This window comes from Fundulus heteroclitus, chromosome 19 (assembly GCF_011125445.2).
Source record: "Fundulus heteroclitus isolate FHET01 chromosome 19, MU-UCD_Fhet_4.1, whole genome shotgun sequence".
Lineage (NCBI taxonomy): Eukaryota > Metazoa > Chordata > Actinopteri > Cyprinodontiformes > Fundulidae > Fundulus > Fundulus heteroclitus.
This window is the reverse complement of record NC_046379.1, coordinates 28,892,370-28,907,983: the sequence shown is the minus strand read 5'-3', so window position 1 is coordinate 28,907,983 and position 15,614 is coordinate 28,892,370. Positions and strand designations below refer to the sequence as shown.

General features: G+C 44.4%; 1 protein-coding gene across 6 annotated transcripts in view; it reads left to right on the top strand.

Annotated features, from left to right (window-relative positions):
- The first annotated feature begins 4,059 nt into the window (after window positions 1-4,059).
- Window positions 4,060-15,614, top strand: part of letm1 (leucine zipper-EF-hand containing transmembrane protein 1) — a 29,328-nt gene continuing 17,773 nt past the window's right edge. For 2 of the 6 annotated variants that reach the window (XM_021323264.2, XM_021323263.2), the window contains exons 1-7: window positions 4,060-4,414; window positions 7,753-7,810; window positions 7,959-8,427; window positions 11,690-11,833; window positions 12,040-12,177; window positions 14,760-14,963; window positions 15,053-15,172. In XM_021323264.2, coding sequence (XP_021178939.2) covers window positions 4,330-4,414; window positions 7,753-7,810; window positions 7,959-8,427; window positions 11,690-11,833; window positions 12,040-12,177; window positions 14,760-14,963; window positions 15,053-15,172 — 1,218 coding nt within the window. In that variant the 5' untranslated portion in view covers window positions 4,060-4,329. The remainder of the gene's footprint in view (window positions 4,415-7,752; window positions 7,811-7,958; window positions 8,428-11,689; window positions 11,834-12,039; window positions 12,178-14,759; window positions 14,964-15,052; window positions 15,173-15,614) is intronic. The other 4 variants (XM_021323265.2, XM_012875949.3, XM_021323266.2 and 1 more) reach the window with 3 other exon arrangements.

The window sequence follows — 15,614 nt, the reverse complement described above, 5'->3', positions numbered from 1 at the left end:
CAGCTATCGTTGACACTAAACAATCAGCATCTTGCACAACTGTTTCCTGCTGCACATATTGACACAATTCAAAGAAATTAACGTAAAAAGCTCATTTTTAATGACGAAAATGAGACCCATCAATAAAAAGCAAAATTTTGAAATCTGTTATAAACTTCTATCTATCTATCTGTATAGTTGCTTTTAGGAATGTGCACGTTTTAAATTAAACAGTGAAGGAAGGTCATGCCTATGCTTGGGATAAAACACGCATTATTTTAAAAGTATTTAGGTTGCCGTTATTTAAAGATGTAAGACTTATGCAATGCAAGCAAACAAAGAATAACCAATCATTTACAAATCCTAAAAGCGTATGGCTAGCATCAATCAATTACTAAAAACGTAATATTTACAGAAAGCTTTAAACTGGTCTATAGTTACCAAATAGGTTGTTGTCACACACTGTATCTAACATACACTATCAGTTGGGGGGGGGGGGGGGGGTTGCCTCTGGCGTAGCTGGCTGCTGTGCCACAGCAGATCCAGCCATGGACCCAGAGGCCCAAGGGCACACCGCCCCTCAGCAGGGCCCCGACAGAGCCAAGGAGCTCAGGCCCCACGAAGCAGCCGGCATGGGGTCGGGGGGGCTCTACACTTAATGGAGACCTAAAATGTTCCAGGAGAAAGCAAACCCAAATCCCAACCTGACAAAACGACAAGCACATAAACACAGGCCCCCGGTCACATTCACAAGTTCCCACCCCGATGGCCTCACATGCAAACGCTCATAATTACACATGAGAAAAGACACTGTACACACACTTGCACTCATCACACATTTCCTGTACATACCAGGTCCAGGTACCTGGTATGTACCCCTGAGGGGCGTCTAGCCCCTAAGCCCGGGAGGTGAACCCCTTCACCTGAGTGGAGGAGAGCAGACCACACAAGCTGAGACCAGGGCCTATCACTAACCCCAACCTGGGCAAAACCGGTCCATACCCCTGCCCCAACCCCCTGCCCCAACACCCTGCCTCGATCCCAGCCCCAAAGACCACCAAACCCATCCAATCCGGAGCCTTGGCCAGCACAATCCAAATCAGCCAGGCAACCCCATGGGCCCAGAGGTGCCTAGCCCAGCAAGTCATGCTTCCCCCACATGGTACAAGGACCCCCTACAAGGTAGCCCACTGCCCAACCCACCCATTATGTCAGAACCCCACTCTGATTCCCAGCCCCAGCCAACCCAACAGATCCAATGCCCGACCCCAGGCCAGACCCCAGTTAGATGGCTCGCTTCTCCTCCAGGCCTCAAACTCTTTATGACAATCTGAGAACAGCAATGTGAAAAGACCCCAAGCCTGTCTCTGTCTGCTCAAATGTTGTGTTGTTGCATGTTGCTCTCAAATGCATTTAAAACCAGGAGGGCTGAAAGGGGTGCAACCCCCACTCCCCTCCCCCCGCTCCGCCATTGGATGTTCCCCTAGCCTTCCTGCAAGCGGATTTCTCTCAGTATTTGTGCTTCAACCATTTGTGACCAAACCGGAAACGGTTCGGGGTAAAACACGTTGAAGTATTAAGGTTGAAGGCGGGTCATATAGCTGTGACAAAAGCAAGCGCTGCCAAGCCCACAGCCGAACCAACATGGCAGCTCAGGAGGAAATGCGCGCAGCTGCTGACATCACTTCTGTTTTGTCAGAATCCACGATTTATACTTTGAAAGAAGAACAGCAGGAGGTGGCTTGACTAGCATAATTTGTTGTGGTTTCTCATGGCCTGACGCTTGCAACATTTTTATTTTATACCATGATTGGCTAAAACCAACTTTGGTAGGCGGCCACTAGGTGTCACTTCGCCCAATCAGCTTAGTAAGTTCCGGTGAGTGTCCTTCTTTTCCCTGAAGGGATTCAATGGGACCAGCCCCAGATTGATAATGTGCAGAATGTAGAGTGCTGCACATTATCAATCTGGGTGGGCAGGTCGGTGTTCCCTCAGAGCACTTTAAAATCCATCGTCTTCAAATAGAAAGTGCAGGGCATTAATCAGACAGGCACAGAGACCAAAAGTAACTGAAGGAGCTGCAGAGGTCAACAGTAGAGACTGGAGGGTCTTGTCCATAGGACCACAAATAAGCCATGCATGCCATAGAGCTGGGCATTATGGACGAACCGGCAGAAAAAAGTCATCACTTAATGTTAAAAATAAAAAATTACATTTTGAGTTTGCCAAAAGGCATGTGGGCGACTCCCTAAATGTTTGGAGGACAGTGCTCTGGTCAGATGAGACTAAAATTTGACTTTTTGGCCACCAAGGAAAAACGCTATGTCTGGTGCAAACCCAACACATCCTATCACCCCAAGAACACCATCCTTACAGTAAAACATGGTGGTGGCAGCATCATGCTCTGAGATGTTTTTCTGCAACAGGGACGGGGAAACTGGTCCAAGTTCAGCGAAAGATGGATGGTACTAAATACAGGGATGACCTTGAGTAAAACCTGTGAGCTCCTTGAGACTGATCCAAAGCCACCAGGAGCTGGAATTGCAGCAATGTTCTACAAAATACTGACTTTAGGGCTGTGAACAGGTATGCCCGGTGAAGTTTTCTGTCATTTTGTCCTGTTTGTTGTTTGCTTCACAATGAAAAAAAAATAACACATCATCAAAGCTGTAGACATGTTCTGTGAATAAAATGGTACAAACTCTCGAACAATTAATTTTACGTCCAGGTTGTGAGACATGAAAAATGGTAAGAGGGGTAAATACCTCTGCAGGCTACTGTATGGATGAGTCATATCTTTGGCATATGATGATTATTATGCGAGAAGAAGATTTAAAGAAAAATTCAAATTCTATTCTGAGTTTAATACAGAGCCTATGAGAAGAAACTAAAATAGGAGAAATATGATCCCTCTATTTAACTTTCATGAGAATTCTTGCTGTAGCATCTTGGACAAGGTGAAAGATAAGATAAGATAGGCTTTATTTATCTCACATTGGAGAAATTCACTTGCCAAGAGAGGTAAGGTAAGATAAGGCTTTTAACCAAATCTTTCCTATAAGTAAAGAATGAAAATAACCTAGATTGAATTAAATGCACAGACTAGTTTTTTGACTCACAACAGATATTTATAATTTATCAATGTCAGGAAGGACAGCTGAAGTTGTAATTTAGAGTATTCAGTAGGGCTGCCTCAGTATTCAGTAGGGCTGACTTACTGTACATATAAAACACAATGATGGCTCTATACACTGTCTTCTATTGGTAATGAAACTGATAACTAAAATTTATGATGAGGCTTTGTTTTCTTATTACAACTCTCACCGATGGAACACCCTTTCTGAAGACTTGAGGGCATCTGAGACTATTGATGGTTAGAAAAAAAAGAACTTCTCTTTTAGCCTGGTTTTTACTTTAACTTCCTTAATTATTCTCCAAGTTTTATTTTTGTCAATATTTAACTTTGTGTCTTTATCTGTTTATTCTATTTAAGATAATTTTTTTTATTTTACTTGCAGTCGATTGTTCTATTGCAATCGATTGTTCTATTGCAAACAATGCCTTTTATCAGATTTTAATTTCTATATTTTTCAGCAATTTGTCTTAAAGAATCAAACTCAGGATCAGGCTTTATCAGATATTTTTTTCTGATGGCCTGAAATGTTTCAGTGTGTCAATATAGTCAAACAAGACAAAATAAGTTTCCACAACACTATACTTCAGCTGGAGAACCATGGTTTTATTTTACTATTTACAATTAAATTATATTTATGATTATTAACTTATAAGGAAACATTCCGACTTTTTTTTGTAATTTTCTTTTTATTTCTTTTGCTAGTGATTTACCATTTCAAAAGCAAACAGCCCGTTCCAACAAACGGAAAAACTTGAAAACATCATTGAGAAAAGAAACAGGAAAAATAAAACATAAGTAGATAAATAAATAAAAAAACGGAGTGAACAATCCGACTTTTATCGGTAAACGTAAAAATAAGTCAATGTATTGGTCCCTAAATGGGGAAACAAAAAGGCTTTTATTTTTTAGACGTACCGGAAGTTGGTGCTCGTAACGAACGTAGGGTCTGACGTCATTCCGAAGCCTGGCCCCGGCTGCGGTGCTGTTGTCATGCGCGTGAAAGCGAAGGAAGGACATGACATGGGGCTCTATTCCCCCCTGACAACATAAACGAGCTCCTTACACCGCTCCAGTCGCCGGACAGTTTGGCTTTCTATGCGCCGCTTGAGCAGGACGGTTCAGTCGACGTCCAGTAGAAGCCGGGGCTCGCGAGCCGAGCAGCTTGCTTTGGAACCCACAGTTTAAGAGGAGCGACTTTAGCCCACAGACTGAGCATGGCGTTAATCCTGTTTACGAGGTCCCGGACACCTTTAATGAAAACGTCCCGGTCGCTGAAGAACGAATTCCGGAAGGGTAAAGGTAAGGGTTTGTGTTTCGGTCATTTACTTGGTCTTTTTCTGTCATTTTCGTATTTTTTCTTATCACTGCAGTGAAGCTAATGGTTAGCTTAGACACGTTAGCATCCAGAAGAGTCCCGTCTTTTCAGGGTCCTGTTCGGCTCTTTAGGGGGGACACCGAATGTGACAACAGCAGATACCCAGACTGCGCCATTGAACCCAGATTCCGTTGGTTTCTGTCACGGAGCGGGTTGGCAATGAATTAGCGCCATTAGTTAGATTATGGTCACGGTTAAAGGTGTGCTAACCAGGGAGAGAGCAGGGGAACCACCTGACCAGGGATCCAGGTTATCTGAGGGCATTCCTCTTTAGCTCTGACCTGAGAGCGCCCCTCTGCCGCCTGAGGCGATGCTGCTGTTGCCATGGCAGACAGGTGCTCGCCTCAGCTTACGCCACCTAGTCATGCTTGGCAAGAACGCATAAGGATGGAAAGGTGGCGCGTAACCACACCAGATCTGTTTCCGATACCATTAAATAACTCAAAGCCGAGACCACCCCCACCATCTACCACCTACCTTGACGAACTTTGTTTTCCATAACCTGCAACACGTTTTCTCTTCTAGCACGGGAAAGAAAAAAAAATGGAAGTAGTAGGTCAGACACCAAAGAAAAATGCTAATCTGTCTAGGCCACGAAAAGGCTGATCAGTGCGTTATCGGCTGATCTTATGTCCAAGATGAAGGACGGGTTATCTATGGTTGCTCTTAGTTTATCTTAGTGTTGCCCAACAAGCCAGTACCTGGAATATTGTGTAAGAGGAATTATGATGTCTCATATGCAGAAGGCTATGTCTACGACCTGCATAGCATCTTTGCAGCAGATGTTATAGTAAGATGTTATTTCTGGCTGGCTGACTGGTTTTGATATGGAATCGTACCCCACCCCACCCCTCCTCCCGTATTTTTGACTAGCATTTCTAGTAAGCTGACGAATGTGTATGTAGGTATCAAGATGATGTCTGTGGCGGCACTTTGGTTATGTCATTTCTAAGGGGATCACGGCGAGGTCAGCGAAGGACATCAGTTCACGTGTCTGTCTGTAGTTAAGATAAAAATATCTTTGATGCATGAAATGTGTGTCTGACAACGTGTGTGTGTGTGTGTGTGGGGGGGGGGGGGGGGGTGTGTGATGGGGACCTGTCTGTGCCGTCTAGCCCTGCAGTTTTGGCTGCGGGCCCCAATTTATCAGACCTGTAGCATAGCTTCCACAAGTGAAGGTCAGTGCCTTTTTTTATCTTCACTTGAGAGACGTAGGATGACGAGTCCTTTCAGCTGCTTTCAACGAGTAAGTACAACACGCACCTCTGTGGAACCTGGCAGAGTCTTTATGCCGGGATTGGGACCCGGGTCTCCCCCACTGCTTACCCCACTCGCTGGACCATGGAGGGACTCTCCACGCAGACGAGATGCAGCTCAGTGTTTCGGTTTCAGCTTTGAAGTTTCCGTTGCCATGGACTGTGTCGTGCCCTCTTTTTGCACCCTACTTTATAGAGTTGCAGACAGTGTTAAATAAAAAGCAATGCACCTCTTGCAATTCACCATTAGTTACATTATTATAACCCAGTACCCACATTTCTGTTTGAAAATATACATCTGTTTTCATTACAGATATGTTTAAATCATCACTAAAATGTTAGTTCTTCAGTTCTGGGTGAAGGATTTCCTGTATTTGCATCCCTTTTTAATAGAGACATTTCAAACTAGACGTTTACACACTGCATACAAAGGCTACCTTTTTTCCTCAATGTCTGACATTAAATCAAGTAAACGTTTTCTCGTGCAGGTTAGAAAAGATACAAAAATGACCTGTGTTTGCTAAAGGCCAGAATCACAAGAGCTCTTTCCTTTTAGAGGTTTTTAGTTTAGTTTCAAATTTCTTTAATTCAGAGGTTTGTGGTAAGTTTTGCAAATTCTTTCACAACCTTTTCACGTTATGTTGCTAGAATTGTGGTCCTTTCCTCTTGGCAGTGCCGCTGTAGCTGAGTTAGGTTTGTGTACAACTCCTTTTTCCGCTCCACCCCAAAATCTTTCAGGCGACAGAGCCCAGAGCTTTTTGATGGCTATCTAAAACATTGACACTGTTGTCCCTAAAGCCTCTCTGTTAGTAGTTTGGCTCTATGCGTTGGGTCGTTGTCCATTAAAAAGGCGTTACTCCCCGGGCCGATGTCTCCACGGTGTTTCCACATCTGCTCGCTTTGCACGCGGCCTGAGAGGTGAGGCGCTCCTCCTGTCGGCTCTTGGAACAAACTGTAACGAATATCACACACAGCAGGGTTTGTAGTTTAAAAATGGTTTGGATCAGCGTTCGCTTTAGAAGTTGCTGAAATCTGTTTTCAGTCTCGTTTTAGGAGCACAGACGCTACACGGACGGACCCCCTGGGCTTGTTTATTGGTAAACGGCTCCCAGAGGACAGGGGTTCCAGTTTCATCTCCATGCAGCCAGACTGACGGCGGCAGAGCGAGAGTCACGCAGCAGCTAAAGAGGCAGAAAGGCCAGAGAGTAGCAGAACAACATAAACGTGTTATCTACTGTACTTCCAGGCTTTTCTTTTTGTTAGAGCGGGCGGCCGCACAGTCAGAGAGGGAGGGCACGCCGTTCCTGTAAACTCTGCGTGCCCCCCCCCCCACAACTGTCATGTACAACCAGACGTTGCTGGATTCCCTCCAGCCGGCCATGTGAGAGTCAGAGAAAAGGGCGTGGTCAGGCCCGAGGCCCTCCTGCAATTGGCTGGAAGAGACTCGGCACTCCACCTTTGCTCCCATACTTGTCACTTGAGTTAGTGAGCCCCACTGTGGGCCTCTGGGTGGGAATATTCTGCTCACCCTAAGAGGAAATAAGTCCACAGGAGATAATATTGTTCGCTGCTCTGACCGTTCACACTCATCATTCACAAATTTGAAACTATAATTAGAAATGAAATGCTCGTCTGAGAGCCTGACCGTCGTTCGCGTGGGTTTCCAGCAGCCGTGCGACGACTTAGTAAAGGCGTCAGCAGAGCAAAGAAACGTTAGCTGAAGATTTCAGCTAGCTTCTGCTAGGCGTTCATTGATTGACGATTGCATAAGAGGCAGGGGAGTGCCCCCCTAGAGTATCGTATTGCGTCTCCAGAGGGGATGAGCACCTCCATCTGTTTCTCCCTGTTTATAGAAAGATCAGTGCCGCGGCTTTGAAAATGATTCCCGCTACTTAGTCATAGCCACAAAACTGAACGGGCTTTGTTTGGGTTTTTCTGTGTAAAGGTCAAAGTATAAAAGTGTGCTAATCTCATAAGGATGTTTTTTTTTTTTTCATTTGTTTCAGGGAAGCTACAGGATGGGGCCTGTTTCAACTGCACACCTCTCAGTCTCAGCAGTCAAAAGTAAGCATATCTAAATTCTCCCTCGCCGGTAGTGCATATCAGGAAATAGGCTTGCCTAACATGTGAACTCATGATATTAACTAACTGATAAACTGAGCCTTTTTGGACGTGCAGACTAAGATTTAATTGTCTTTGTTGCACCTTTTAGGCTGGAAGGGCTCCAACTTGGCAGCCTGGTCCGTGTCTTCTCAGTCACTCCCTCCTTCGCCACGTCTGAAGAACACGTGGGGCCCTGTCACAATCTAGACGCGCAGCGCCCCTATTGTGCATCGGCCGCGGGTTCCTGTGGCCCCGCCTGGTGCGCCGTGGGACCGCCACAGTACTTCCCGGGTGTCAGGTGGATACACACCTCGCGGAGCAGGTGGGACGACTCAAAGGTGGAGAAATCCCTGCGCTCGTTAAAAGACAAGAAGAAGAAGCTGGAGGAAGGGGGGCCGGTGTACAGCCCCACGGTGGACGCCAAACCGGTCAGGAGGACGCTCCGGCAGTGGGCTATCGACGAGATCAAGCACTACTACCATGGCTTCAGGCTGCTGTGGATCGACACCACCATCGCCGGCCGCATGCTGTGGAGGGTCCTGAACGGGAACCCTCTGTCTCGTCGGGAACGGAGACAGGTGAGCGTGGATGCATGACCTTTACTCGATGGTCAGGCTCATTTGTACTGATCAGTCAGAACTTAGTAGAATCCCGCCGGGTACAGTGGGTTGGGTCTGCCATCTTTCCACATCTAAAGACGGAAATTATTGCCTTAAATAAGTTTTTATTTGTAGCCCAATGTCTGATCCTGCTGCAGTTTCTCAGTCAGATTTACGTCTAGACGTTGAAATGAATGAATGAAAACATCCCAAAGCATGACGATGCTGCCAACACCACCGTGTTTCATAGTAGGAGGTCTAATCACTCTGATGTGGAGTGTTATTTTTATGGCCGACGCAGCATTTAGGTCAGCCAAACGGTTCAGAGCCAGTCACCTTCCTCTTTTGATTTCAGTGGCTCTCTTCCTGGCCCTATTGCATAAGACCGGGTTTGTGGAGTGCTTGACTAATGTGCTGTAAATGAGTATCACTTTGGAGCGCTGCTCATTGAGTTGTGGACGTATGAGCCGCAGGTGTCCCTGTACGTCCAGCTTTTGGTTGCTGTGTAGGTGACAGAGAGCTGAAGGTAGAGGAGCGACCACGCAGAGGTAGAACTAGCTCAGGGTGTGATCTGGTGCTGTTTAGAAATGCTAATAGTTTGATAAAATGAACCATGAACACACAGGTTCTTGGAGAATGGTAGGGGAAATGCTGAGTTTGCTTTTAATGGGAGGGAAGAGGTGTCCTACTGGTTGGAGCAGAGCGCTCTGATTCTGAGAGGGCTGAAAGAACCCGGTTCCATCCCAGGAGACTGCCTGCATGGCTCCCTGAGCAGAACCCTTAGCTCCAGACAGGAAATGGGGCTAAATGTGATTGCTAATTTTTCCTTTTTAAAATTTTAAAAACATGTTTTGTTTTCCTCCCACCTCACAGTTGTGCTACTTTGGGACAGTCAGCTGCACTAAAATCCCAGTAAAATAGGCTAAAGTTTAAAGTTGTAATGTGACACAGTGTAAAACATTTTTAGGAGTGTAAATACTTTTGTAAGCCACTTTATATATTTTTTTGTAATATGTACTAAAGGCCTGTGTTGGGAGAAAACCGGGTGATATTCAACTGTGTATCCTTTTATATTAAGAAAAATGTCCAAAAGATCTCTTTTTTCCCCTCCAAGTTGAAAAATAACATTTTTACAAGATCTGGACCAAATGGACTGAGTATGTAAAACCAATTAGATCCGACTTAATTTGATTGTTCTTGTGAATTATGTGTCTGGCCCTCTTATGTTCTTGTGGTTTTTATTGCTCAAGATGATGCAATCCCCATTAATGTTCATTTTTGTTATTGTTTACAACTAAGTTAGTAATAGTCTGTAAAAGAAAATACCAGAAAGGCATCATGGATAAAATCACTTGGACTCTTCGTTTATATCCTCAAACATGATCTTGAATATATATATAAAGCTGTAATTAATGAATGTAATGGCAATCTGTCTTTCTAAATAAAAAAATGTCCACCTTATAAATCCTAACAGTGTTGGGGACTGACCTCAGCCACGTGGACAAAAGGACTGAACTGCTCAGGAAAACAAAGAAGTGGTAAAAACAGGGACCATGAATGCGTAGCAGTCGCCTCCAACGGCCAGGACCTCAGCTTCCATATTGTTTAATCCCCGGCTTTTCTGCCTAATGGGATCAATGACAGAAAGTCACCACAAGCTGCGGGTTTACTCACCTGTGGCTCTGCAGCACCTGGTTGCTCAGTTAAAGCTCTTTAGGTTTCAGTGTTGCCTTGCTCTTAAAACTCAACCTTCAGCTTTATAAGCTACTCAAATCCCTGAACGGGTTGGATCTGCAGCTTCCTCGACCAAAACGCCAGGAGCAGAGAAAAGGCCGGCCTCAAACGGTGTTGAACAGGGCGCACATTACAGCGTCTCCTGTGGTTCTTACACTCGTAGGAGCATTTAATCTTTGTCATTATCAGGCTGAGCTCTTGTGTGAATGCAAATAATCTGCTGAAGGTGTTGACGTCAAGTTCAGGAGAGCAGAAGCGGGTCAGAGCGGGTCGGCTGAGCCCACGCTCGCTGCGGCAGTAAGTCTCGGATGGAAGGGATCTGGGTGCCGTGATTGGCTGGTGGCCGCTGCTCCCCTCATCCAGCTCATCGCCAGCCGGGACCGGATCGAGCTGAACACAAACGGGCAGATTCTGTTCAGAACCGGATTCCTCTGTGCCTCACTCATATAAAATAGGAAAGGCACCATTAGATATCAGGTCAAGATGCGACGGTTGCGCAGCAAAGGTTAGCAGCCGGAAAACATTTTAAACCCTACACTTCATGTCGTGAGCAAGATACCGCTCTGTTTGTAAAGTAGAGGAAACAAGGCTTGGTGTCGATGCCGAAAAGCTTGGGTCAGTGCGTGTACTCCTCTCTATAGGCAACACCACCCCCTCTGCCCCTTTTCAAATGCAAGAAACTCCAACAGTGCGCATGTTCCAAGCCCATCTACAGCCCATTCATCTAACCTGGAATGGCTTTGCCTCCTTAATCTCCTCCTTTCACATTCACCTCCAATACTCAGCCCTCTGTTAGGGCTCCCTCTATGTTAGCGGGTCAGCCTCGCTCCTGCTTTGATGCCAAAACTCTGCCAGATGATATACATGTCAATGGGGCCGCAGACAAAGGCCTTTTCACTCAAGATGGCCTAAATCCTTCGTCCCACTGACCCACTGATATGCAGGTGGAGGAGGACGGAGGAGGGAGGAATCGGGTTTTGGCGTTTTGGGCCTCTTGACCGGTTCCGTGGGTCTTTTCCCAGAGCAGTCAGAAAGCCACGGTTGGACATTTGGACAATGACTCAGAGCGCGGCCGGTATGGTTGCTGTGCTCTGCGCGTAACTAATGGGCTTCCTGTTGTATAAAGCAGAGCTTTTTGAGCACTGGCAGGTAGAACATCCACTGTGGCCTACAGCTCTGTGCAAGGCAAGCAGCGGTAATTATGCATGTGCACTGGGGGTGAGAGCACAGGACTGAAAGTGCTCCCTCTTCAAATGGTAAATGCAGACCTGCATGGTGCTGTGTCTACAGACAAAAAAAGGCATGCCAAGAATGGAGTCCTGTTTCTGATTGACTCCAGGGGCGAGATGTGCCCTCTGCTGGATGGTTACGTAAACTGCAGCCTGGTTGGACTAAAAGGCCCCGGAAAGATAACCTCCTGCGTCCCGTGAACGCTTGTTAAAACATCTACTTCTGTAAATCTATCACGCTTTGTGCTCATTGCCGTTTTTATGGATATTCTCCTCAGTTTCTCCGGACGTGTGCAGATGTCTTCAGGCTGCTGCCCTTCCTGGTGTTCATCATCGTCCCATTCATGGAGTTCCTTCTTCCAGTGGCATTGAAGCTCTTCCCCAACATGCTGCCCTCCACCTTTGAAACGCAGTCAAAGAAGGTAGTCTGTAGTTTCCATTAAGGAAATGCTCAAATGTTCGATTCATATGTTCTAAGCGTGTTTTTTTTTGTTTTTTTTTACACTATCCATATTTTTTCTCATTAGCAAGTCATGCATCCGCAACACACATTTTCACGCTTCAAGTGTTTCTCTGTTTGCTTTGCTGGCAAGGGAAATGTCAGTTTAATCTTTGGATGTGTGTTTAGGAGGAGAGACTGAAAAAGGAGCTCAGAGTCAAACTGGAGATGGCCAAGTTCTTACAGGACACCATCGAAGAGATTGCACTGAGGAACAAGGCTGCCCAGGGCAACGTGACCGAGGAGTTCTCCACCTTCTTCCAAAAGGTCAGTGTCTGTGAGAAATGAGAAGAAGGATCCAGAAGGCTCTCTTCTGGTTGAAACTACGCTTTATCAGTGTATACAAAGAGTACGTGTAGTGCATTCTGGAAATAATGACACCAGTTGAGTCTTAAAGTTTTTAAACTTTAAGGCCACAGACTTCCGTGTCTTCTATTTGGATTTTACTTGACAATACAACACAACGTAGTGCATAATTGTGGAGTGGAAGATTCCCCCTCTCCTTAATCTGATGCTTCTAAATAAAACCCAGGGCAACAACTTTCCTTCAGAAATCACCTTTTTAGTAAAGGGTGTCCATCTGTAGATAAAGAACAACAGGCATGTGGGGATAAAATTGTGGGAATTTTAATTAGTTTTAAAATCCCAAGCTTTAAAAATCTCCCAGAGCTCTGCTTTATCCATAATCCAAAATATTGAAAGTTTATGTCATAACTGCAAACTTACCAATATGGCTGTCCTCTTAAAGTGGCAGGCTAAGCCATAAGAGTAATTATCAGAGAGGCAGCCTGGTTCCTTGTGGTGGCGATGGAGGAGGTGCAGAGATGAGCTCAGCACAGCTCAGGGGGAGAATCCATTGATGGGACAGCTACTGTATCATTACACAGATCTCTCCTTTTCGAAAGTGAGAAGAAGGAAGTGATTATTGAAGAAAAGCCCAGGAAGTCACTTTCTCAGCTTAACTTTAAGCTTGGAAGGGGAAATGGCAAAGGTGGAAGAAGCTGCTTTCTTTGCATGAGAAAGTCAGTCGTGTTGATATTGTTGATATTGTTTTATTTGCATGGAGGGCTTTTTTCTACATCAGGACTACAGATGAAAGCTTCCCTGCTGACTAAGGTCCTGACTAAAGTCCACGGTGGTGGTTTTATGATTCAGGTTAACCTGAAGCAACAGTTGAACCTCTGAAGGTTTATTTAGTGGTGGCGCTTTTTTAAGCAGGAAGTGTTTGTATGTATGCTATTGACTTTCATAGAGCACACTGCCCACTAGTGGCAAGGCATAGAAATTACACCCTTTTTCAAGTGTCTAGTAGTGTTGTTTGCACAGAGATGGAAAAACAATCCTGTTTTTAATGCCTAGTATTCATGTGCACTGGGTTTAATTCTGGTATAGTCACATTTACCTGATTATTCCTAAATTTTCTTTTATTAATGTTTAGTAGGGCTGTATAATATGTCAAAAACGTGTCTTTATGCAGTATTAATGTATGCAATTTGAATATCTCAAAGACCTCTTTGAAAGTCAATAAATCGTAGCTGCTTATTAAATTACTATGTAATTGCATTCAGGCTCTTTATGCCTATAATGTATTCTGTGACACCAGGTGTTCAATGCTAAATCTAAACAATCTACAACTGTCAAAACAGCAAACGTTGGTTAGAAGCAACTTTTTCAATAAAGCCTCGCTGTTGAGCTCTTCAGGGAAGCTTATCCGAGATGATGGGATGGTGCATGGAGACAAATGCAGGGCAATCCTGAAGGAAAAGCTGCGAGGGACTACAAAAGACTTACAGTGGGAGGTCACCTTCCAGTAGCAGAATGACATTAAACATACTGAACATCCATTAGCCGTGTTTCCATCAATTTGTTTATGCAAATTTTTAAGTATTGCATTAGAAACGGTGGTATTCGAAATAACTTCCCCAATTTTGCAACACCGCTTTTACGCTCAATTGAGGTGGTTTTTTGGCTTTTCCGAAAAAGTCAATATTTACCTCAGATGACTGATCGACTGTTTCTGCTGTCAGCGTTTTCCCAGCTATTCCCATAACGTGCACAGAATTGCATTTCTTTCTCTACGTCTCCAGACTGCCGGTAACATCACTGGAACTAGTTGACATGACAGAACAACTACAACTTGCCCAATAGCAACACATTCCTGAAAACCTCTCTCCAGTTTGCTCAGATGTGTGGTCGCGTCTACTTATTGTTTATTACAGCCATTCATAACATTAACTTTTAATGAAATGATGCTTTTGAATTGCCTGGTTAATTTACTCCAAACCAGTAGATGGAAACATGCGTAATTCAGATTTTCTTTTTTGCAAAATTTGAAATGTTTGCTGAAAATTTCCATGACAGTTCATTGAATCTTGGCTACTGTTTCAATATCATGGCTTAGATCAAAGCATATTCATGTTTTAAACTACCAGAGTCAAAGTTCAGACCTAACGCCTATTGACAATCTGGTAAGGGGAGAAATTTACCGTTTACATACACTCTCGTTTGGGAGATCACACGTTGGGGCTGGATTTTTGGTCTATTAAATGTGCAATGCTTCTAGAGACACACCCAACAGACTGGCAGCTGTACTGTTGACACTGGGAGGCTGAATACAGATTCTAATAATTAACACTTTTTAAGAAACTGGTAAGTATGTACCATGTTATGGTTAATTTCACACTTCAGCACTACTTTGTTTTGTTCTCACCTAAAATCCTAATAAGACGGCTGTAGCGCGACTAAATGTGAAAAGAGTCGGGGGGGGGGGGGGGGGGGGGGGGTCAGTTATGTTTTTTATATTCTAGTCTTGCCCTATTCAAAATGATTTGATGTGAATGTTTCTGTAGATCCGGGACTCTGGAGAACGTCCCAGTAATGAACAGATCATAAAGTTCTCCAAACTGTTTGAGGATGAGCTGACTCTGGACAACCTGACTCGACCTCAGCTGGTGGCTCTCTGTCGTCTCCTGGAGCTCCAGTCCATTGGAACCAACAACTTCCTCCGCTTTCAGCTCATCATGAAGCTCAGGGCCATCCGAACAGACGACAAGGTATGAAGGTCCTAGCTTCACTTGGTGTTATTTTATCACTGGTAAAATGTATAGTTTCTTTTAACATCTATTTACCCCCAATTCTCCAGCTAATAGCCGAAGAAGGAGTAGAGAGTATGAGCGTGAACGAGGTGCAGGCAGCCTGTCGTGTCAGAGGCATGAGAGCTCTTGGAGTCACAGAGGAACGTCTGAGAGAACAACTCAGCCAGGTAACAAAAATACTGAACAGGACATGGAGGTGTTTTGGAGTTGACACTTAAAAAAACAGCGTTTCCCCTAGAAATGTAGTCTTTCTATGTCTCTATCATCTATCTTTATACATGGTTATATTCTGAAGGCTACAGGTCTCTTTCTTCCTTCCTACTTCTTGATTGAATAACAATCTCTTCAAAGATCTACCAGAGTTTAGAATATTTTTGAGTGTAACTTTGTTATTTTAATTTTATTACATTTGGGATTTGTTTCTGATCCATTCATGGAGGTCTACCTAGGAAAAAAAAATGGGTTTTCCAAGAATAAATCAGCCATCTTATTTCATTGATGGATGCTGGAAGGTGATTCCAACAGAAACCTTTGGTGATTTGGGACAATCAAAGCAAATGGTATTTTTATAGGATAACTGAAAATGACCATAAAGCCTTTTACTTGTTG